Here is a 25,826-nt window from a genome sequence, read left to right as displayed (position 1 = left end):
CGGTATTCAAAGAATAAAGTCATCAACTCAGGCGCAAGGGATTCGCAGTTCTCCTTGAAGAATCCAACCGGTCTTAACCATGTGCTTTCTTCGACTTCCGAGTATTATCCAACATGTCAAAACTGCCTACCGAGCTTCACCAAGGCACAAACAGTGAGAAAAACACGAGTGAACGGATTTGGAATAACAGGAAGCTGTGTATGAGACAACAGATGACACCAGGTCATTGGCCTAATAACTCACACTTTGAACTGGGGCAAAATAAGAACATTCTATTTCGGGCTAGATGGACAAAGTGAGAATAGCATTCCACGGGCTGTGGCGATTACTGTCTGGGATGAAGGAACAATTTTAGGAGAAGTCTGCAAACTGTTATGCCTGTCTCGTCGATTCGCGATTACAATCTTCGCTGCCTGTTTCTGTAAGAAACTATCCTACTCCAGAGAATGTCAAATACCTCAGTAATGTACTACTCATAAGGTTGCTGAAAACCCGTCAATGTCAAATACCTCTTTTCACCAAGGTATGACTCCTTGTCTGAGGCTACTGTATTCGGGACCGACCAAAAAAGCCTCCCAAGATAACCAATAACAAGCAGCAAATTCAAATTCGGTCAATTCATTGGGGAGGCGCATAAGAGGGTGAGGGAAAACAGCCGGTCATAGGGGGTAGAGAGACGGTGCGCAAGAGCATTCGTGTGTGTGTGTGTAACAAAATATAGCGCTGTGTTCACCATGGTCAGTTAACTACAAAACGAATTAGTAGCAATAATAACGATGCGAATAAAGAAGAAAAACAAGTGAAGGAACGGTGGTGGCGCTGGGACACAAAACAAGGCGACAGGACGGGCGCGCAGGATGTGTCGAAGCACACAGACACACACACACACAGGTAGCAATGAATCTCGCGAGGTCAAAGAAAGTGGCAAAACGCATTGGTGTGCGCGCAAAAGCACAAATAAAATGGCCACAATGCCGCTGTCCTTGTCACACAACAGATCGAGAAGGGGCTCGAGAGAAAATAGTACAAGGAGCGTTGGCAGTCATAGGCATAGGCACAAAAAGCAGGCTGAAATATTAAGGCGCGCAGTGTGACTTTGAAACGGGGTGGAGGCGTCAAAATCACGATGACATCACAGAAGAAAAGTGAACAATTGGCGCTTTGTGACCGTGGGGGTGTGCGCAGGAGAAAAATGCCACTTTGCACCGTGCTCCAAGAGTGGGACGAGTTACGGTTGAGAAGTGGATTAAAAAGTTGATGTAGAGATGATTTTACAATGACAAAAGGGAGAAAGCATTATCCTACAACACTGACTGAGGTGGGGGGAAGGGGTGCACCGTTGTTGCATCTATCAGAAGGAATATGAAATAAGATCCAAAGAATAGTGCGGTCCGGTTTGTGGCACGCTGAGAAAAAACATAATCATAAGGAATGAAAGACCCTGTTAGACGACGAGCTCCCACGTGGTAGACCAGTTGACGGGGTGACTAGTGGGCAAATAGGTGAACTAGGCTAGTGAATGAAAGATGAGCTAAGTCAGAGAGAAGTCGAGGGCGGAGCGTATCGATCGATCGAAACAACTGTGATAGGAGACATGGATAAGGAAATCACGGGGAATAAAATATACAGGTGGCTGTACAGTCTCATAGAGTGGATAAAAAATAAGACAAAGGTGGTGGATAAATTGTTCCTACAATAGAACATGAATGAGTGAATTAACCGCAGTGACTGAGAGTGAAAGGGGTGGTGGAAACTAAATGCGATGACGGTATCGTAGAGGACGGTTTCCCACCACCATCTTTAGCAGGACCACCAGTGATTGGATTGGTAGGTGATGTGGACGACCTAATCATACCGGTTGTAAGTCGGCGATGAAGATCAGCCATAAAACTAGTCACTCGATCGGTGGATTCACCAAAACGGTGATTGGAGGTCATGGGATCGGAAAACTCTACTCCTGTATGTTGCTCATGTCGTGGTTGTGGTCTGAGTAAGGGTGGACCGGAAAGATTGTGGCCACTGTCTGTTTCCAAACCTATGATGGGAGAATATCGATCGGATTCAGACGGAGTCAGCCTGGGGAGCACGTTACCGCCAGCAGATTGTCTGCCGGTCGTCTGACAGCTGAGCACCGGAATTGAACCTTCATGGTGTCCAAAAGATGCAGCCTGAAGATTTGGAACATAAGATGTCCAAAGATCCGCATCATTAGCGCTCAGTCGTCGTTGATCTGTTGAAGTTGGTTGGGTGCCACGTTGAGTCGAGGTGACGGAGGTCATTGTTGACCGATGCGCCATAGATGTCTGGCCGAACATACTAGTCGCAGTAGGAGTGCCGTCGAGAGTGTTCAGTGATGTAGCGGCAGCGGCAGCAGTAGTGGCCGAAGAGGTGCACGTAGGTAACCCCGAAAGCGAAGGAGGTGGTGTGGATGAGTGATATTCGGATTCTTCGAATTCGGCGTCAGTCATAAACCGGATACACTTCTTCTTGCGCCTGAAACACACAGAGTCAGAAAATGGTGACGAGTGTGAGAATTTCAACGCAAGATGAGTACAGGTTATCAGCAATACGGTTAGGCTAAATTTTGTGTCGAATCCATCCATTCAACCCGTTAGAACCCATGAAATTAGATAATGTCAAGACATACATCAGGACATACCTGGAGACCGTGGTGGATAACAAAGACAACTTTTGAAAATACCGTTTTGCAAACAACACCAATCAAGGTCAAATTCAACATCTCATTGATGACGAGGAAAAATTCAAACGTATTATCGGATTGCATTCGAATCAAGGGAGATCGCGCATTGGTTTCCCGAGGAACCTAAGTTTACCACTTCATCGCAGCAAACCTGTTACGCGATCATAAACCTAAGTACGGAAAATAAAAAAATTCAAATGCAGCAGGTAAAACAGTGAAGGATAGAAATGTGGCGACTGACTTCAGGGATATGGAAAACGTCACAACATAGTCAACAAGTTGGTATTAGAGTCCCAACACAATTCCATCTTTGGTGTGCGGAGATAATATAGTGAACAATTCACAGTATACCATATAGTATGCACACCCGTCCCACCAAACAAGGACCTCCCGAGCAGTCTCTATTGAGAGGTTTAAGGCAAACACACAGATAAGATGCCATGACCGGTGAATACACGTTAGGTTCACGAATTTCTATGGGGATTAAAGTTCGAAACCAGAGGTCGAAGACTAAGTCGTTGGCTACTGGTGGCTGATAAGCGGTGTGACTGATTCAAACTGGGGCAGAATATAGCATTACTCATCGTTCAGTTACATTATTCACATCGGGATGTCACTTGTTGCCCGGTTCCTCGAGCGCGGACCTATGAGATCGGAAGCTTGGGCGAGCTATTGCTTTCTAAGCAGTTTACTTCTAGTTCGGTGGTACCATGAGGAGATATTCAAACACTCATCGCGGTTTTATCCTGAAGGGGTGAGTGACGCCATACTATCCAAAAGCGTATTACTTGAAATGCTGTTCGAATCTTCCTGGAGCTTCACGAGATGCATATCGCTGATGAGTTTCAACTGTACAGAGACAGACTTAGTTGAAGGGTGGAATCCCTATTAATATTGAAGAAACTCCGCGTACTAGTGACCTGTTCTTGATTGATAAACTATTTATTAACTCAATGGCACATAACGAGGCGAGATGGCCCAAGGGGTTAGATCGCGAATCTACTGACCGGAAGGTCCGTGGTTCGAATCCGACCTTTCCCTTGTCTAGGCCTGGGCGACCTGGCAGCATCCCAGCCCTCGTGCTTCCTCCGGGTGGCATGGCAGCTAGGCACCGGAAGGGTGTTACAGCTGAACGATTATTTTTACTATTACCATAACGAGATTTCAAGTAAGTCATGGTTGTACGGCAGTGAAGCATTGGTGTAGTCATGGTTGTACGGCAGTGAAGCATTGGTGTTGAACACTGATGTCATGCTGTTGATGATGATGATGATGATGATGATGATGATGACCATAACGAGACCGTTGTTCTTCTTCTGTCAAAGACGTTCGCGATGGTTCCACCAATCTGGTCAACTAACAAAACGTAAACAGGCTGCGCAACGCCGATTTACCAGTGTTCCCAACCTCAAAAGAATATCACTTTGCGTAGTTGTGTGTACGTCAATGCATTCGCTACAAAAAAAGTAACGACAGTTAGGTGATTGGCATGCAACACACAAGGTTCCGTTCTCACATGCGAGATTGCAAATAGGGTGATGATGTGATCAGGCGCTAAGTACGTTCACTCTGCTGATTAGAATGAAACGTGTTGAACAATTTATGTCCGCAATAATGCATTCTGAATAAATTTAGTCGGCCAATTCAGCTCACAGTATTCTATCACATAAGAATAATTATTATTCGATGGGAAGTGGCACAAATGGAGCAGCTGTGCTTGAACAGAACTAAATGAATGCACGGCAGTGGGACCCAAGAACCCAGTTCGTTTACTACAGTGGAGTTTGTGGTGTACTTGGCGGAAAAAAAACCCCATTGCAACATCCATCATGTCACTAGCTATCCGACATACGTCACCACAGCTACGGCTCTAGGCTCCGTACGTTGCATGAGTCAGTTTTTTTTTCAGACACGGTTATGTCACAGGCTGTGGACGGATGAAACTGGCGAATCGAATACACGTGTTCATGAGTATCGTATCAACCGCAGCCAAACAAGGCCGTGTATACTTAACAGTAGCTACCAGTTGGGCGTAGAGAGGTTGGTCATGTGGTGTGTCCTTTCGTTATCACCGAGTCCGCTGTGAAAACTGACAGCCGTTCGGAGAAATAGTTTGGCTGTTGGTTAGAAATCGGAATGTTTTAGAGACAACAGTTCAAGTTTAACCACGTTTATACCAAATACTGCCATTTTCTCACTAATTTGGTTCAGACGGGAGACCCCATTGAATTCTGCTGAATTTCGCGTTTACGGTTGCCTTAATCGGTAATGTGTTGAAATATTGGTAGCTCGGGTGAATTTATTAGCTGTTGACCTGTTCGTCGAGCTTGTCAATTGGCTTTGAACCGTTTTGTCACCCCACCAGGAACATACTTAATACGGTTGGGTGCACACTGATGATGTCTCCTCGTATGGTGACGAAACGGTTGCCTTAATCAACTGAAAGTGCCGCATGGGCCCGCATGAGGCTCCAGTTGGAACGATACTCGATTTATCGCGGTACATTTTCATAAAAGAAACTATTCATAAGATTGTTGAAAACTCTTCGACAGCCCAAATCGGTTTCGCTCTTCTTGGGGCTCACCAGATAAGCGTAGTCAACGAAGTTCCATAAAGCGTCTGTTCTAATTGAACCCAAACTGTACGAAATTCGCCGAACACTCAGTTGCACATTAATTTGATTCTGACGGGGGCCCCAGCTAAAACTTCAGCTGAATCGCGCATTTATGATTATATTCTTCAACTATATATTATGCTTGAAGCTGTCCCATGTTTCGACAGCTGTCGAAGCAGCTTTGACAATCTTATGAGTAGTATGTTGTGTCTAGGTAGGAGCCAAACCTGATTCGAATTCAGCGGCTGTACAAATCAGTCGGGGAACACTTAGTCCTGAGATTAATAGTCTAGAACTGTCAATCGACCTCTCTACACTCAACTGATGGGTCGAAATGGGGAAGGAAAACCCCATGTGACAGAGCTTTTACGGCTCTGGTCACACACTTTCCTCATTTGAATCGCCTGTGCCAGTCCAAATAAATAAGATTTGGAAACTGTCTGTCTAAGTGGATTTTTACGCGGCAAAGATAGTTCAAAAAGCATGGTTGCTTAGATGTTGTATAACGCTGGTCCTCTATACGCGGATCACGACACGTTTTGCGCTGTCACCATATATTCTTCACCTCAAAACTGTTTTTACGAAGCGAACGACATAAGAGTGCCTGACAAGTTTTCCTGGAAATTAGGTTTCGAGACAAGAAATGAAACAACTCGACGTTTGATGACGAACTCTCTTGGGTGTTCGTCCCAGCAAGAGCAATGCGACTGGTTCGCATCACATGGTTGACTCGACCATCGATATACAGAGATGATCTCTAGTTATTCGTTTAGTTAATGGGCTCTGTACAAGGAAAGAACATCGGTCTTGGTAAGACCTTTGCAATTGTACGGTACAGTATCGAAACGGAAACTAGTCAACCAAGTTTGTAATGCTTTGGCAATAAGTAAACATTAAAAACAGCTTACCTAAGATCTATAAGTAAGCATATTGAATCGCGGATTAAAACACATTGCTGCCAATGGTGATCCCAAACAGCGAAGGAACTCTTCCCTCGAAACATCGTAGTAGGCTCTACATTTACCAACATTGACACTCAGCCGTGTACGGAATGATGATCTGCTTGCTATTCATAGTTTTCCATCTACTCACTAAATTCAACTAACGCATTAGAAGTCCCCCACAACAGAATATCATAGAGGACAGTGAAAGTGGCCCCTTTTATGAGGGATCGTACAACAAATCATGATTAACGAGGAACATTGTTGGGAACCAACTGGAAAATGTTTGGGACCGATTGGGAAGTCATCGTTTCAGAGAGGTTTGGTAAACAGTCGGTGGATTTATTGCTGGGCAACGTTTCGCTTTTGACACAAAAGCTTCGTCAGGCCAAGTGAGTAAGTAGATTGATTGGGTTTTAGGGCAGTTAGGGAACCCATTCCGTGAGATTTCTTATGACTAGCCGACTTGATCAGCGCTGGGTGTTCACGGATTGATTCCCTGACAGCCTTAAAACCCAATCAACCTACTTACTTACTCACTTGGCCTGACGAATCTTTTGTGTCAAAAGCGAAACGTTGCCCAGCAATAAATCCACTGATTGTTTATCGAACCTCTCTGAAACAATGTTGGGAACCCTTAAAATCACTACAATCGAAGGGATTCCAGCTGGTGGATACGACGAACACTGTTCGTGTGATGTAAACAAAATCAGAGCAGTGCTGGCGTTGGGTATAGCAAGCTAAGAGGAACGATGACCTGAAACGTTTGAGAACGTCTGCTGATATGCTTGGGGCGCCCATGTAGTAATACACCGTCTGCTCAGCTAGAGTAGAGTTAATAGCGGATTAAAAGTACACTCGCCACTGGTCGATTCTTTTATGGCCTAAAAGTCCCCGATTAAATAAAGCCGCGTCCTGCTGGTGGTGGAGACCAAGGGTGTGCGCCAACCAGATGAGGCAAGCGAAATAGCTCAATTTGACAGCCGAGCAGCGGTTTGAGTGACAGAAAACAGTGGATCTGAATCTATGTCACTTGATTTTTTTGGTATTCCTGGACTGTAGACCAACTAGTAATAAGGGACTAGATGTGGGGGATGGAACCACAACAACGCGGCATACAAATATGCATGGTCAAGATGGGCCTCAGTTACCGAACATGCACGGTCGCTCATGGAAATGCCTCTGATTGTGGTAATGTGTATGCAGTACGCTCGGACACGTGGTTCTCATGACACAATTATACCAATCGGTAAGTTCGTTTACATGTTGACCACGGTTATCGGAAGCGAGAAACACAAAAACAACTACTGTCGGTTCGTGGTTGCGGGCGGGGTGGTCATTATGATCTTGCTCTGGATCGTGAGAACATGAAGAGTATGAAAACTGATTGTTTACTTAAACAGGGCCATAGATATTCACAAGTTAGGCACTTGGCAAGCCCTACGCTGGAGCAATCTACCGGATGGACGTCTCAGTGGCACAGCAACCAGCGGTCGGTATCATACATGGGATGATCAATGTGTTACATTCGGAATCTTAGTTTACGTAGTTCGCATATGAAATAGGTTCTCTCAAGATCGAAACCTGTTAGGTTGCATCATAGACGTCATAGTTCCAACAGCAAACCAGTCTTCGGAGCAATTTCGGGCTGTGAACCACAGATTTTACACCTGAACAGTTGAACACGAGGCTTGTGTGGATTGATCAGGACACATAAACATGATCTGTTTTGTCTAGCCACTACAATCAGGCCATAGCAGACCTTCATACAGTGGTAAGAGGGGCGCAGTCACCTAAAAGGACAAATGGAGACTTTACTCGGTACGTTCAGAGGCTATATGGAACAACTTGGTCCCCGTATGGGATATGGAACCCGTCACTGAAGCAGAGGATGGCATTTGTGCAAATCTGAGGACCAATCGTGATTGTTGAGCAGCGTCTTGCCTAGACATATCTACGATCATCACAGTATAATCACCTTAAAGTAGAGAAAGCCAATTCGAAGGCAATTAGCTCCAGCTCATGAGATAATGCTATGTCAAATGTGTTTTCAAATAAGAGAACTTAAACGGGTCTGTAAGTTCTTGAAGGAAACTACTCACAAGGTTGCTGAAAACTCTTCGACAGACCACGACCGGTTTCGCCCTTCTTGGGGCTCATCAGGTAGGCGCAGTCCCCGAGTTTCCGTCAACCTTATGATCTACTTGAATCATGAGGCGGCCTGTGTGCAGCACATTCATAAACGAGAGATCCAGTTGAGTTTCTCGTGAAGTCCAAATTGATTTGCAAATGAGTGTATTTTTCGGGTCCGTAAGTTGTTCATTCTGTGGGTGCGACCTAGTTACTCATAAAGGTTCCGTTCAACAAAACGAACGACGGTCTCCGTGACTTCATTACAAACAATCATAACCCGTTACATTTGCCAGTGGAAATTAAGAGGCCTGAGAAGACATCCAGAGAAGACTATGTAACCGAGTGGTGGTGGGCTGGGATGATCAGAACATGCTTCTCAAATATTTTAAAATGATAGCATAAAAATAACTAATGATAATCGTTCGGAGTAACACTCTCACTCGAAGGAAGCACGGAGGTCGGTATACTGTCAGGTTGCCCACGTCTAGACAGTGGCAGTCGGGATGCTGAGGTTGGGTTCGAACCACGGACCTCCCGGTCAATAAATTCGCAGATCGGTGACAAAATAGATTTGGCTTAAAATTCGGGATGGACAAATCATCAACCACGTCTTAGGAGGGAAGGGAGTGACTGATTATCGCTCAGGGACTCTGATCAAGCTGCATTACACCAACCTTAAGGTGCTTGCAATTGGTTGAACTCTAGTGACCTATCGAAGCCGCCACAAATGTGTGCGCACAAAAGACCTTGAGATAACTGAATTGCTTACTGGGGAAGCCTTAATTAATTAACGTGTTTACTGTAAGGCGAATTCATGTGTGTAGGCTGACGAATTTTATTTATTGCGGCCAATGAGATACAGTTGAGATGTTCAGCAAGCAACATTATTTCTTTCGCTGGGCTGTTTAGACCAACAATACCGCTGTTTCGTCTTGATCGGAAACTACTAATATTGTTGTTGTGATGAGTTTTCATGACACCTCGAATCATATGAGTGTAAGATGACACTCGGGCACGGTAAATCGACTTGTGGAATATCTGGTTAGCGTTGCCGCAGGTAGAATTTAAATTCCCTCGAATGCACTGTACGGATATCACGATGACAACGAATACATACCTGCACGGTTTGCACCATCGATGCTGATGTTCCAGGCCGAATCGAGCTCGACACTTCTTCGCACTCCCCAAGTCAGACAAATTTGTGGATCCTGGCAGTGCGGACTGAGAACCTCGCAAGTGATCATCCGTCTGGTCCATAACCGAGCCGTAGTCACCGGAAAGCGAGCTCGATTTATTGATCACGTGGCGTTGTCCAGATTGAGCGGCTGCAAGCGCGGCCATCCTTCGCTTCTTTTTTCGACGAGAGTGCATGGCATAGTTGTCGCGAGCGGACCAACCAGGAAAAAGCTAACCGGTTTGGGGAAAATAAACACAAAGGGGTTAGCAGCGCGCTCCGATTCAGTACAACGTATGTGAAGGACATTGGCAACACATGAAATGTGAGTGTATTTTAAGCGCAGTTATGCGTTGCGATTGAGATCCGTCAGGTGGAGAGAGAATCAATCAATTGACCCTTGGACCACATGATTTACGTTGTTGTTTTTAGGACCGCGAGAGTGGATGTAGCAGAGACTTCTAATATGCGAAATTTGTCCAATAACCAGGCAGATGTCTGCTTGCTGGTGTAGTGGACAAGTCTAACTCCCTTGGTCGTATTTGGCGTTCGCATGGAAACTGTAACCTGTCTACTCAACGAATATGAGAAACCTAGATCAACAAGTGTCGACATTATTTCGTCAAGCATGTGGATTCAATACATCACGCCACATCTCCCGTAACGCGGACAACAATAAAATTATGCTGCAACTTCCTGGTGCGAATGTCTTCCTTCACAGGATTGGCGGACCCATGAAACGGACACACAATAGACAGACAGTGTACACCAGTAGACACAGTAGACATTTACTCTAACAACCTTCGCACTTGGGACTGCTCCTCAGGTACGATTGTGCAAGATGTAGACTGCCTGTCCATTCGCGAGACCGTATTCACTCGGCTTTTTCTACGTCACAGCAACAGTCTCCTACATAGTGGTTGAGTTTTCACAAATCGATTACAGTAGACGAACAAATCAACGACTATCCATAGAACCTTTGCTTTCTGAATTTCCACGAAAGCATACGAATCTACCTAAAGTTGGAGTTTGGAAACTTTAACTAGTACGGCAAACTCCATTGACACATTGGTAGACTGCGTCTGGCCAATTAACTGTGGCAGGTAGATCGGACGCAATCAAACAATCCTGGTGATATTAGTCACCAAAAAGTACCCAGAATTTGCCGTATTTTTGGCGAATAAACAACGCATCAACATACAATGTCTGAAAAGCAGAATACCATTCCCAAACGGTTTTAGTTATCCTGCAATCCGAACATCCGGCTTGTTGAGACTGACCCATTAGGAGTAATACTTGCACTCTGAGTGAAACCCTTCGGAACTTCAAGTGTTTTCCGTTTTATCGAAAGTGAAGTTTCACTCTGTCAGTATAGTCAAACTATGGTGAAATGCGCACAAGCATTTTACAGCTATTGCCAACCTTCCTTCAACTCACGTGACCTGGTGCTTTGTGGAATCTTGAGTGAGTAACGAATGATTCCTTTCTGAGTGCGATATTGAGACATTTGCACCCACCACCAAATAAATAGCCAAACTGATACAGAAAACCGACCGAAACGCTTGGAGTTGTGTATTCACATGTCTGGATTTCCGAGGTCTAGTGAAAACGCCTAGCCCAATCCAGCAACGAGGACTGCGAAATTATCATCATTGTGAATCCCGATGTCCTGGCGACAACAGCTTTCAAGACTGCATTTTGACATGTGACCAGTATTGCTTTGCAAACGAAACGCTAGGCGGCGGAATTCTGACGCCATCCAACCAACAGAGACAGACGGGTAGAATCAACGGATTAGACACCGCGAGCTGCGTTTCGTCCTTACTAACCTTGACAGTTGCTGGTTCTGTCAAAGTTCCTACTAGCGCGCAAAACATTCCCAGGCGCATTAGTTGAAAGCGCCGTACTCTAAACGGTACTCAAATCGAAATTCTTGGAAGTCTTGAGCTTTACGAAACGGGAGACAGTGGTAGATAGGGGAAACAAGGATCTACCTTTAACAATAAGAAATTGAATTCAATAGACGGATCCATAGGTAGTAGGCACATCAGTTATAATCCAGTAAACATTGGATACCATTCAAAAAGTGAAGCGGCCATCCGGAACTATGCATTGTTTGTATCACGTGATCACCTAATAATGGAGGGTTCGTTGGACGACAGCTCCAGACTTTTGCACATGCACACACATAGTTCATAAAGACTTTTTGCAGGCCTCGATAGCAATAGTACCAGGCGGCTAGGCTGCATGTGTTATCCTGGAATGGCGTATCCATCATGCGGTTAGGAAAAAATGTTACAAATTGCATAAAATTCCCGTTTCAGATATTTCACCAACATGAGCGAGATACAGCAGATATGAACGGTTACTACCATACGCCCTACTTCACAAATCTGTTATAAGATAATGCATGTATGCGGGACCACTCTTCTAAGGAAAATCGATCTACATAAGCAACGCATGTTGTCATGCGGAGATCAAAAGACAATAATTTTGGCCGGGTCATTCGATAACCGGAAATAGAACCACTTCCAATCCGGCAGGTAGTGCGACGCTCAGATGCGGGAATTAGCTATCTTCACCTATTCAGGAACCCAAGTCAGCGTGTATGGCCTTCCAGATGGAGACCACCAGCCTTCGGCCTTCTGAGACGTCTCTTCAAAAGACCCCAACTGATTGTATTAATTACATAGTTGATGGCTAGAAATAAAAGAGCCGAGTATTTGCACATTAAGTGAACGCGAAACTAAAATTACCAAGATGTATAGAACGCGTCAGCTGGTCTAGAACGGATTCACTGTCAGTTTTAAGTAGGAACTCGTTTACGAGACGTTTTTTCATGGAGCAACCCCGGAATAGATAGCATATAACTCAATTGGGATAACCCGATCGATTTTAACCAGAACAACGTCTAATTCTATCGTATAAATACAGCAACGACAGGACAATTGTTAACTCGCTGGTTCTAAATTATCAATGTCATATTTGGTGCTCACTCTACTCGGCACTGCCTATGTTTAACTTCGAGCGCATTGAACGCACCGGAAGGCCAAAATGAGTGGAGGCGAAGTTCACACCATGAGCTTGCGCAGAAACAAGCAGAAATGAAGTCTTGGATAAACTTAAGTTACGGAGGGGTACTGGAAGTATAGTGGTGTTATTTGTATCAATTTTTGCATCGACTTTTTCTTTGGTTCTTTTCTGGGTCCCGTTAGATCACAAACAGAACCCGTAATCGGAGGGAGAAAGAGAAAGGCCGAGAGGATTTTTCTCCGTGGTTGCCTACTTTGGGTTGGAAGTTATCGTCGATGATGACGAATGTTGGCTGAACGGTCCTGCAATGGCAGCGAAGCATCAATGTTGAACATTGATGTCATACTACCCATGATGATGATGATCATGACGCACAACTGAGTGTGATCCATAGATCTTCACTGTCAGAAAAGCAACAAGCCACTTCATAAGCCTGCTCATTATTAGAGTTGGGAGAAGAAACGAATAAATGAAGGTAGCGTGTGTGTTGGCTACCTTCAATGTATCACCGACGAGCCATTTCATCATGCAAACAAGAACACGAATGGTCGTGGCTCCTTGAAGTGCAGCCCTTAGCACAATGGTGTGGGGATTCCGGAGCCAGTTAGCTCGTTTTATGCGTGAACGGTCCGTGACCAAGATTCGACCACGATGTAGATGCCGCTTTTTAACAAAACGCCGAAACCAGCCCACGGTAGCTGCTCCCATCGACATTTGCGCCTGTCCCGACTATGGGTGTGGTCAGTGGATGGGGAACGAGAGTGGCGATGATGCAAAGTCGGGGCGCAAATGAGTTGGAACTCTACGCGTATTCGTGTGCTGCCACATACGTTCAACAAAAAGTCCTTGTTAACGGAAACGATTATCTGTCAATCTTCATTCGATAATCGATTAACACCGTTGGATTTGCATCAAGTATGCGTGATAACATGTGGATAGCATTTCGTTCACAGTGAGACACATCTGTCACCGTCAACATCGCGAAAGTCATTGAACCACTTTGTCAGTCAGAGACTGATTACGTGATGGTCTTGTGGTTCAGGGTATCACAACAATATGTGGTGAATTGGAAGCGGAGATCAACCGGCAGTAAGCTGCTGGCAGATCCAACTTTCGACCCCAAACCCCGTATCATATGAGCCAGTAAGCGTAAGCTTCTTATTCTGTTTATATGTATGAATACGCTTTTTGACAAGTGTAGCGTGGAGGTCGAAGGTAGGAAGTAGACCTGAGCGGGAAGAGTTCCGCAACTCAGCCATTTCAAACCCACCACTCATTGCATGAGGTAGCAGTCGGACAGTGATATAACACTCTGACAGGGTCCGCTTTGTGTGCGGGACCAATAAGCTTTAGTGAACTGATAATTCGTTTTGGCGAACGACACTGGCAGCTGACACCATTGCTATTTTGAAGGGTGTGTTGACCTGTTTAGTCGAGTAGATGTTGACTCAGAGAGACTCAGCGCGTTCGGAGAGCATAAGCCCGCACAAACAGGCCCCATAACAGCCTGTCTTCTCAGATTATCTCCTCTAGTCGGTCCTGAGGGGTGTTTTTTCAGCGGTGAGTGGCCACCTTTTGGTCAACAACAGTGAACACTACCGTCAGACAGGTGTGACCTCTCCATCGACGTCATTAATGAACGAACGTAAATTTGACACGGATCTGCACCACTCTCCCTAGGGAACTGAGAATCACCATCAACATCGAAAGTATGACATCAGTGTCCAACACCGATGCTTCGCTGCCGTACAACCATGATTTACTTGAAAGCCTGATTACGAAGAATCGTCCTGGATGCATTTGGTAGTGTCAGTTTCCGAGTGGACAGCTCAGTGGTTAGAGCATGAGTTTAGTGAAGGAAAGGTTCGTGGTTCGAACCCAACCTCCGCATCTCGACTTCGTCTGTCTAGGCTCGGGTAACCTGGCAGTATCCCAGTCCTCGTGCTTCCTTCAGGTTGGATGGCAGCTACGCACAGCACATTATAACATACTGTCCTTCAGTATAGCATGGTGTAAAATAGTATTGTACAGTAGTATCATAGTGGTGTAACAGTGTGATACAACGTAGTGTATAATATGGAATAATATAACTAATCATAAAGTACGAGGACTGAGGTACTGTAAGGTTAACCAAGCCTGGACACGAGCAATCAAAAAGCCAAGGTCGGAAATCCTGGTCACTTGCTTCGTGCTCTAATCATTGAGCTATCACAAGCTCAAAGTACATTACAATACGACACAGTAGAGTACAGCACCGTATAGTGCAGTATAGTATAGTACATAATATGAAAAACCGAACAGAAAGCGTAAAAAACTGAAAAATAACCCAGTGAGTTTGTTTTGGAGACTGTCTCGGAAGGTCTTTGAAAATTTCTGAGTTGGTGAATATTCTTCAGGGTATAAAGAGACACAAGAAACTTCAACTGACCGAAGGATCCAATTCACATACTACTTAGTTGGTCTGTGTGGAATGGGGGTCGCAAATCAGACTGTCCTGTTCTCTCGTGGAAAACATAGTTGTATTGGTGTAAACGAGAAAATACGGAACATGGGGTAGAAGAAACAGAAGAACCGAGCAGAGCCTTTCAATCTTCCTTTAGGTGCCACGCTTGCCCCCCTCTGATAATATCAAGTACACAACCAACCAGGACAGTGTGTCAACATAACGGAACTGAATGAACTCTGATGGCCGGTTGACCGTACAAACAATAAATGAGCGCGTAAACAGTTGGCAACATTGCAAACATGTGCGTGCACGAGGACCACACGTGAAGGGTCCGCGTTCTCCCCCCCCCCTCCTCCACAAAAACACACTAGCTCGACCAACAATCCAATCATAATGTTTACTCACTTGCAGGTGCAATTCCTTCTCTTTGCGGGCCATCTCATAGTACTTGGCTTGTTTCTCTCGCGGCAGTTCATGCCACTTTCGACCAAGAATCTGATTGATAGCCGCCGATTCCTTCAGCGTACACTCCTCCTGGACCCGAGGTCGCATGTCTTTCATAAACAGCATAAAGGCATTCAGTGGCTTTTTGATATGTACTCGTTTCGAGCCCGTGTTAGGCGTGGTGTTGGGTGGAGACGTACCTAATCGATCGTTGGAGGCGTCCGGAGGATGGTGCCTATTAGTTGTGATGGTGTTTGTAGCATGGGAGGTGGGGGAATCGGCTTTGTTGATGCGACGGACCGCGACAGCAGACGATTTGTTCATATCTGATTTGACCGTAAGTGTGCCCGTGGTGGCGCATGTGGACGATGAACTAAAGGGACTGCCACGGTGGGCATTGGTTGTTCTTCCGCCAACGAGTGCTTTTGAAGGTGGTGTACAGTTCCGCTTGAATCGGAAATTCACGCCATTCGAATTCCACATACTGGAAATGCTAGTGGAAAGCGGATGTGTAAAAGTTAGGGGAAACGAACAGAAGTGGTGACAAGAGGTTGGTCATAACGAGCTATGTGAGGCCCAAGAGCGACGAGGTGGAAACGCGGATTACAGAAGGCCTTAACGTATCAGTTAAGTGTTACGGAACATTGCTGGAAACGACAGAGAACGTCACTAGCGAAAACAATTTCAAAACTCAACAAAACGGGTGGGAGCACAGATTTGCTTCTGGTGGATGACCCAGGCACGATGCGGATTGGATTGGCTGATATTCTGTACACCTATGGCTTCCGCCATTGAGATGTAGAAATGGTTTTTGAAGGAGACTGAAACCTGGATATAGCTGAAAGGAGCAGGTCTTGACCCGTAAATGCGCATACGAGTCTAATCAAAGAACAAAAGTGAGAATGTCAGAATGTATCTGATTCTGTGGTCAATTAATGACTGTTTTAAGTAGTACTCGTTTGCTAAAAAACTCCCCAAAGACATTGGTTCAAGTAGCTTCGAAAAAAACCAACCAATCACGGGCGAGTTAGTTGGAGTACTTGGTAGGTCCGAAAAATACTGTCCCTATGTGTAATAAATAAACCTTAGAAGTCAAATCCGTCGACAATCACCTGACAGTGAAAGTGTCAAGATAAGCTTTGTCCAACGGAATGCATTGAGTAGCTCGGAGTGTCAACATCGAAATACAGTGTGCTGGATGGTTGCGAAATTGCGCAAAGGAGTAAGCAAGCAACAACAAAAAAGATTTGTGCTTTGAGTTCACCAACCTCATCCAAACCTGTGTAGACTGGTAGTATTTCAATACCCATGCTGCTTCAAATTTGTGTAACACCTATTTACCAGCTATTATATATATACATATAGTATATATATATATATATGGTGACCCGAACTAGCTGTTCTTTGATAGATAGCCAATGCCGTCTCTCACTCGATTTCCAGTTCATGTACATCATTCTCATCCAAATATTTTGAACACTGTTCTCTTAACCGTTGCAACTGTATGACTTGAAGAGACATTGTCAAAAACATGTTCGTCAACCAATCTGTTTTTATTCAGAATGGGAATTTTCGGAATACAGTAAAGCCGGCCGCGTTAGTTGGGCCTGTTACGAGTTGTCAGAATACAGTGTAACAGCGGCTGATTCCTGTGCGGCGATATGCCGGCAGTCCCAGATCTCAACCGTCCATGCCCGACGTTCGGACACAAGATCAGAACAGAGGCAACGCAAAATTGCTTCAAGCGAAGTATGAGGTGTGCTAATTCGAGATCAAGACCTCCGGGTACGGGGTACAGTCATCGGGTTTTCTGAGACATTGCTCGGTGAAAAGACATCACTAGAGTGTTTAAAACTGAATATTCAAGTACCCGACGGGATCGGTGGGTCCTCTCAGCACACAGTGTTTGTTCGAATCAAACACACGCGTACTAGTTTGGGCTGTGTCAAAATCATCCAAACACTGCGCAGAAGGCTCTTCGGAATTCCCAAAAGTAGGTTAATCTATATGCGAGTCCAGGTGACATCATCAGCGCATAGCAGTATACTTCGTCATTCATGCGACTGGCTATGATCAATACTCACACCCCTGGTCCAGTTAGCACAGCGAACGGCTACACAGGCACAACAATTATCAAATCGTATAGGCTGAATCAGCAGAACCCGACTATGCACTGACGGTGTTAACACGACTGGTAACGAACTGCCGGCAAAAAGTATCGAGCACGGCCACACATGGTCACACGATCGAATGATCACATACATTGGTATTGTGCGGTGGGGACCATGTTAACTAACATAGTAGTGAGGATTTGAAAGGTACAAGACACCCTGGTTTTCACGAGAGACTCAACTGAATCTCTCGTTTATGGTGTTCTACTACTGAATGTGCTGCACACAGGCCGCCTCATGTTTCAGTTGGTACGATATTCGAGATATCGCAGTAGAACATAAGGTTGATGGAAACTCGGGGACTGCGCCTACCTGGTGAGCCCCAAGAAGGGCGAAACCGGTCGTGAGCTGTCGAAGAGTTTCCAGCAACCTTGTGAGCAGTTTCCTTCGTGAGAAAGTACAAGATACCTCATTTTCGCTCGTTTGTTGCCAGATTAAACGGTGAACAGTATTTTCGTAGAAAGTTTGCGTGAGAACAAACACAGGCAACATCACAGACATACTGGACTCGAACTGGGACCAATGAATGGTATTGCAGTCCAACCCATTTAACTATCGCGACAAGATTACTGGGCGTGCAGAGTAGGGGCTAATCCTGAGAAACTAGTATTCACTTGCTTGTTGTTAAGTCTAAAGTGATCGGCCTCTTGGTGCTCACTGGTTTCCATGCAGGCAAATATCACTTACAACACCGCGCCCAAAGTAACATAAGTGGGGCGCGTGTTATACACAGTTATGCACCTGCGACGGTTGACCATCCTAAGCCCTATGTAAAGCGTATTGAGGATGTCCTTAAGCATCTAGTCTGTAGACCTACACCATAGAAATCTAAAGTGGCAAACGACTTACGGCGCGGCCTAGTCTAGCCAAATGGGCGGATGGATGACGATACGAGCTAGAAAGGTGTGTGCGCAGCGGTGACAATGAGTTAACCTAAATTGTCTGGACTGTGATAACACCACACAAAATGGCTTTGTTGCATGCATGCAGGCATTTAAGCATGTATCCCACAGACAACATTCAATCATTCATTCTTATGTAAGTGTGTCTTCAGTTACTTTCCTAATCATAACACAACAGATCCCTGAGGTTGAACGGATGTACTGCAGTACACCGTAAATGCGGAGGAACGATTAGTCAAAGGTGTGTGGGCGATTGGATAAGCAGGTGGATTAAACACTACATTATGTAGTTATTCACTAAGGCAGCCGGTCAATCTGTCGATCGATCACAAGCGGACTGCCGCCATAAATACTCCAAATGATAATCTAATACACTACTCGTGAGGTTGCTGAAAATTTTTCGACAGAACACGACCGGTTTCGCACTTCTTGGGAATCGTCAGGTAGACGCATTCCCCGAGTTTTCGTCAACCTTATTTTCTAATTGAACCCAAAATGCATGAAATAAGTGAAATACACTCAATTGCAAAAATGTTTGGTTATGCGAGAGGTTCACCTGGAACCCAGCAACCGTATGAGCAGTGTAATGCGTCCATACATGTATCCAAAATAATAAAAAAACAAATCGCTCAGCTACAACACCCTTCCGATGTCTAGTTGCCATGCCACCCGAAGGAAGCACGAGTGCTGGGATACTGCCAGGTTGCCCAAGCCTAGAGAGGGGAAGTCGAGAGGCACAGGTCGGGTTCGAACCACGGACCTAACCACTTGGGCCATCTCGCCCATGTATCACGATATCTCGAATATCGTACCAACCGAAACATGAGGCGACCTCTCTTACCCAATCCCATATAAGAAACAACGTCTTGTCCTTCCGGTTATCGCTTAGTTGGAGGTTCACCCGCACCGCAGCCAGAATCAAACAAGGCTAAGAGCAACCTACCTAATAATCACCAAACAGTGAGATATGCAAGGTGAAACGATATCGAAGTATTCTCCTTAATTGAACGCCAAAAACTAGTCGGAGAGCCCCCAGCAACCTTTGATTAAAGAAAAATTCGAAGGGCACTGCGTTTCAAGGTAGAAGACTGAATGCCAGACTATACAGTAGTGCTATTCTACGGTGAAGGCTGGAATGACTGCTTGCTCGAATAAGGTAAATGAGACAAGTTGTAACGCTTCGAAGAGCTTGTCCGAAAGTGTCTTATATAGCGGTGGCTTACAAAAGACGAACAAGGTAGTTAGTCTAGCCCCCACTTTTGGGACGTGTAAGCCTAGTCTACGATAGTCACACCAGTGCCGACGAAAATAGGTCACTACACAGGAGGACCACCGCTGTAGAGACTTTGCTCGCTTGTAAGGAAACAGAAATGCTTGATCTTCCAGGGATCTCCGATCCTACTGAACTGCACGAGCCAGACGACTTCTGGTAGGACTGTTCTTAATTTGGATGCAGCAACACTGTGGAAAACCCCACAGCTGCTCCATTGGTGGTCCAGTCCGAGCATGAATTACGACCGCGACACTGGGACACAGAGGATGCGCAAGCCAGCGAGGCCGCTGCGAGTGAAATCCCAACACCGGGGTCACGTCAACAAACTTCAAACCAAAGCCGCTTTACCACTCGCATTCACGTGCTGCTACGACCGAGAAGCCTCGACCGCACACTATCGGCCATAAGATCCGGCCGCATGAAGGCGACCTCTGATTGGCCGAAAGGGTGGACCCAACAGCCAATCATGGTTCAGTATTCGCCGAATGCCGGTTGCCAATGCTGCGTACAGGAAGCGTCCGAATATCCAGAAAGTTGTCACCGCATACACTTCAAAAATAACGTGCTGTACATGTGCTTTTATTCGTTTTTGGGCGTCCAATACACTTTGTGCAGGTTGTTTTGCCAAAAAGTTAGTTTGGGGGAATGGGACCCAAAACTGAGCTGAGGCTTCATCGTTATTACACCATTGAATCGCAGGGGGTTCGGTTGCCAATCATCGCCTGTGGTTTGCTTCACAAATTTAAGTTTACCCATACACTGCAGAGCAGGAGGGTGTGTTCACATGAAATTTACAAAACCATGTTTCTCAGAGGATAGATATCTAATTGATTTCCATTGTCTATCGTTACTACATGTTTTAGCCGCTCATTCTGTCATAGTCAGGGAAACAAACACACTACAAAGGAAATCAAGCAGTATTTTACTTACAACAGCTACCCAATATAAATCGGATGTACAAGACGATCGATCCTGAGGGAAATAACTTCAGAACATGGGGAAATATATATATATATATTTTTAAAAAAACTCACGAATCTGCACGAGCTTTGGGCACGCCACTTGCCGCTGAATCCATCTGAGTTGTCGGCTCATCCAAACTAGCCAATTCTTTGCGTGTACGAAAGCCATTATTGGGGAAAAGTAATCGATCAGCCGGGGATGAGGCTGGTCGTTCCAGCTTCGAATCGTGATAGTCGTTATTTTCACCGTCCATCTCGTCCGACATGTGGGAGGAGAGAAAATCGGTGGAGTCTGGCACTACCCGACTGAACGCGGGTGAAGAGGCTCCGGAGAGGGTGGAGAAGCGCTGTCTGTTGGATGGGGGAGTTTGTGCTGCCGCCACGGCGGCCAAGCTGGACAGGATGTGAACATGAGCTGCAGCGGCTGCAGCGGCAGCTGCCGCGGCCGCGGCGCGTTGCGAACAGTCAGTGATAGACCTGTGGAATGGGGCGAGGACACAGTGCTTACAACATCTTCAACAGGGTTATAGGGAAGGTGGTTTGTGGCCCTAAAACGTGTTTGAACCTGAGCATCTATCTGTCACCTGTAGTTGGCACAGAGCGGGTACACAGATATGGCGTGCGCAGGATCACTGTTAGTTTGCACGACCTCACTACCCTCACCAGTCTAAGCAATCGCCCAAGAACGTAGGATACCACACCTTGGTAGACAAGCGAAGGATGGAACATCACGAGTCCACCTTGCCATACATCAAATATGAATAGGAGTACAAACAACGAACAGACAAGCTGAGATTCATGCTCCAATTGCATGACAGTCTTTTGTCGCTCTGGTTTGACTAAATAGTCAAGTCAAACTTCAACGCAAATCCAGCTTGAGCAGAAGGAAAACTGAATGGTACGGAGAACTCCACTCGTGTTCCACGAAAGTTTACAAAAAAGTGAATCCCTCTGACATCTAGGACATGTTCAAACACGAAAGAAACCATCGACAAAGAACCAGTGATTTTGGATAATCAACTCAGCCCAATCAGAACTGACTTCTAAGCTAGGTCTTTTTGCCAGTATTACAGAAAAATCCGATCCACCCCTCAAGGAAGCACTCCCTACTGTATTATTCACTTGATGGTTCCACATCAGAATTTCGAGTCACGTAGTTCGGCTGAGCACTCTAAGAAATTCAAGCGAATTAAAAAGTACATCATTCGACCGTAACACCCCTTTGCTGCCTAGCTGTCACACTACCCGAAGGAAGCATGATGCCTGGGATATTGCCAGAAGTCGAAGATGGAAAGGTAGGGTTAGAACCACAGGCCTTCGGGTCAGTAAATTCGCGCTCGAAGCACCGAGTCATAACGATCCATTCAAGGGAATTGCATTTTCTGTGCCCTTAGACTTCTCGTCATTAACCTCGGCTCTGTTTGACTCGGTTTGGCCTACTTGATAAGATCAATCTCGCTGAGCGCCCGTTATGAATTGAAGAATTGGCGTAGAGCCCACTGTTGTTCAGAGCACGCCCTCACCTTTGCAACACTATCAGTAGATGTCGGTCAAGCAACATTGTATCGAACCTTTATCATTTTTCCACGTAAGCAATCTCCTTCCCCCATCTCATTTACTTTTCTCATCAAGTGATTGCACCCTCATTATCTTAACATGGTTGCGGATATTGGCGATGAAAAGAATATCCCGAGGATACCGACTGCCTAAAAGCCTGACTAAGTGTCCATCTCTCCGAGCTACCGATGAACGCGTACTAAGTGAGAGCTCTATTCCCGGAGTTTCATAACCAAAAAAGAATATGAGGATTTCTTACGCGTAGACAAGTGAAGTCGAGTGACATGCCCATTCAATCACATAAATTATTGGATTTCAACGGCATGAGGACCGACGAGATAATAAATGCCCCCACTCCAGGTCCGTTGGACTTGACGCCACCGCGAAATGGAAGTAAATTCCAAAATAAATTCCAAGTCCAGTATCAGGTGCGACCCGAATGGTTGTCAGGGTGCTGAATGTGCTAGTGTATCGAATCAACAGGTCCAGCGCAGGTAAGCACGCTGGGATTCACTATTGTTAATGCTGCCAATCTAACAGGAATGGGAAATCTGTAAGCAGATGGATGCCAACCGCACAGCTTGGTGATATCCGCTCGCTACTGGAAGTGTAGAAATGACCACATGCAGTATGCGAGGTCCGATAGTTGAATGTGATGTGGTGCGCACGTATCAATGGGAAAATCTGAAACGCGACGGGGGAGCAGTCGAGCTGAAATGCACGCAACTGTTAGGAATTGATGACATTATTGAAAAACGAAACAAGCTGTCCGAATACGCTCGATACATAGTGGAAACCGTTGCCTCTGTTCTCAAGAACCGCAGACAACATGAAATGTTAAAATAAGGGTCTGGATGTGACAGCAAAATGATATAGAAGTGGCAACGTGCTGATGGTGATGAAAAAAATACGATAACAAACCACTCACGTTTGATTCAAGGGTGAGCTTGCGAACGTGTCTTTGGGCGCGTATGAAACAGGTGTTGAAAAGTCAGACACGAGTGGGCTAGCTAAAGTCGACAACGCGTGAATGCTGGCCTGCGATGACCTGTGATTAGTGACGGAGGCGGCGACGCCATCTGGGTCATTCGTACTCACAACCAGATTGCTTGAATTGGCTAGGCAACCTCGCCAGACCGCCGCAGCTGCTGCAGCCGCCAACTCATCGGCTTCTGTGACTGCTCGTACTCTGCGAAATCGATCAGAGTCCACAGGTTTAACATCCGAAGCAATATCATTTTTGGCCGACGAGTACAGTGAGGGAGACGTTTTCAAAGCGAACTCTGTCCAATTCTCCAAGAACGGGAGTGTAGAGTTTTGAAAAGCATCGAATGCCGAAGCTGTCGTAGGTGTCCCCAAGCCGGCACAACTACCTGGAAGGGCCGATGAAACTTGTGCTAGACTAGTTGGATTAGTTTCCGAGCGACGCTGGGAACCGGCAGCTTTGAAGCCGTATAGGTCTGAAAGGACAAAGCGGAACATCGATCGGATCATCCAAGTGAAAATGGTTTGGTTGTGAACAGCGTCTTGACTGCAAACGATACAGCGACTGGATGATAAAGATACACGCAAACATACTAAACTTGGCTGGAAAGTTGAGGTCAAGTGAAAGTAGTTATCCGACAGTTGTACTGACAAACAGATTTCTGCAGGACGTGATAAAAATGACGACGGTGATGAAAGCGAAAACGCCGGATACCTCAATTTGGGAAAATAAGCTCAGAAAACCATCAGATTGCGATCAGTAGGCCACTGATATCTGTGCGCCTAGACCGAAGAGAACGGAGCACGCCGAGGCCTGGTTGAACTTGTGCAAATGTAGTCCAGGTATAGTGAGGTGCCTTTTTACAGTCATCCGTTGATCATGTATGAATGTGCTGTGCGTGCGTATGTGGATTTTGAAAAAAAAAGCCGTTTAAAATTGGATCACAGGTGTTACAAATCGTTTTGAACGCCGCCATCACCACTAAACGCAAGTGAGAGGTTACGCCTGCGAAATAATGGATGACCTATTTTGTGAACAAAGCGTTTGAGTTGAAAATTCACGCTGGAATCCTGTGAGTTTGTGTACATCACAGAGAAGTCACGCATATAAGAAACCGATGTGTCGACGAGAAGCTTTGGTCGCTTGATGATTCGCTAAACAATTGCACACAAACTGCTCGACACATCCAGATGGGTTACATTTGCGAAAAAAATTATCTAATCGTACACCTCACTGATCCTTTGTACGGAATGCCTGTTTCAAAGGCATCTAAAGTACGCCTCTGAAGTATGCTAAAGTGGGTCTCCTGTGCGCATCAACTAATCTTCACAGCTCATATTAATGTGAATTCGGACGTAATCTGTCGGTGTCGTCGACTCGAAACTGTTAACTGAACACCTAAATCGGAACAGTGCACGGAACAATGCACGTTGAGCTGCTCCGTGGTGTCGCATGCACTTTCGTAGCGCCCAATAATGGCAACACGAATGTGCATCTGGCACATCCGAACCCAGATTCGATTTTGCTGCGCAGGCAACTGCACTTACACATAGCAGGAAAGTGTGCGTGGACGGTGCGACGACAGCAATCAGCTTCGGAATGACCGGTTGTAGCCGGTTGTAACAGGCGGATCTTGGTGTGCCCGAAGGAACATAGTACTTGTTGTCTGGCCTAACAGAGATATAGGATGCAAGATAACCCCTATTGCCGTAACCCCCTCATATGAGTAGATGTCACTTCAACTAATCGTATAAGCATGCCACAGGCCTACATGCGAATACCAGAGTTAGTTTGGCGCACAGTGTGTGCTCTCAAATCAAGTTTGTGCATGACGGACTGTGCTTACTAAAAAAGGCAAGTTTTCTGAAGACTCTCTATATATGGTGTCATCTCATTCCGGCATTCATTCAGTGAACATCGGAGCTGCAACAGTTTACGAAATGTCTCACACCGTGCCTCAGAGAGAGAGAGAGAGAACATGACCTGTAGGTTGTGGGGTGACCTATTCTGTTTAGCATGACTTAGTGCGAAATCCTCCAGAATATAGATCATCAATACTCCATTTCCCCGTAGAGACATGCCTGAGGGATTTACTTCGAGCTGAAGCTGGAAAGACAAGCCTACTACTGACTGCATCTCCGGCATTGGTACTGTTCTTTATTCAAGTCAAAACAAACTTCCACTTGCCGAAATGGGTACCTCAAACTCTTCAAGAGCCCTCACAGCTTAGTAGCTGTAATCTGACACACATCCTAAAAGATTAGTTACTAAGTTGGGTACGCCAGTTTTGTGGACATTCGTTCATTTCGCTCTGCAACCGAAAGTCACGTTGTACTTTTATTCGTGCTATGGTGATTTCAATCTGTCAGAGCATCATCATCGTCAACATCATCAAAGACATCAACATCAGTGTTGGCACTGGTGCTTCACTGCCGTACAACCATAAGGTTTGTCTAGTTATATATATATATATATATATATATATATATA

The 25,826-nt window shown here is 45.5% G+C and overlaps 1 protein-coding gene across 1 annotated transcript in view; it reads right to left on the bottom strand.

Moving 5' to 3' along the window:
• Positions 1-628: 628 nt before the first annotated feature.
• Positions 629-25,826, bottom strand: part of T265_01655 (hypothetical protein) — a gene marked incomplete at both ends in the record, with an annotated part of 59,643 nt that continues 34,445 nt past the window's right edge. The window contains 5 exons of the mRNA XM_009165721.1: positions 629-2,493; positions 9,507-9,796; positions 15,448-15,979; positions 20,867-21,271; positions 23,280-23,811. Coding sequence (XP_009163985.1) covers positions 1,716-2,493; positions 9,507-9,796; positions 15,448-15,979; positions 20,867-21,271; positions 23,280-23,811 — 2,537 coding nt within the window. The remainder of the gene's footprint in view (positions 2,494-9,506; positions 9,797-15,447; positions 15,980-20,866; positions 21,272-23,279; positions 23,812-25,826) is intronic.

This window comes from Opisthorchis viverrini (genome assembly GCF_000715545.1).
Source record: "Opisthorchis viverrini unplaced genomic scaffold opera_v5_18, whole genome shotgun sequence".
Taxonomy (NCBI): domain Eukaryota; kingdom Metazoa; phylum Platyhelminthes; class Trematoda; order Opisthorchiida; family Opisthorchiidae; genus Opisthorchis; species Opisthorchis viverrini.
Note: the sequence above shows the minus strand (reverse complement) of the source record. Positions and strands in the feature narration are given on the sequence as shown.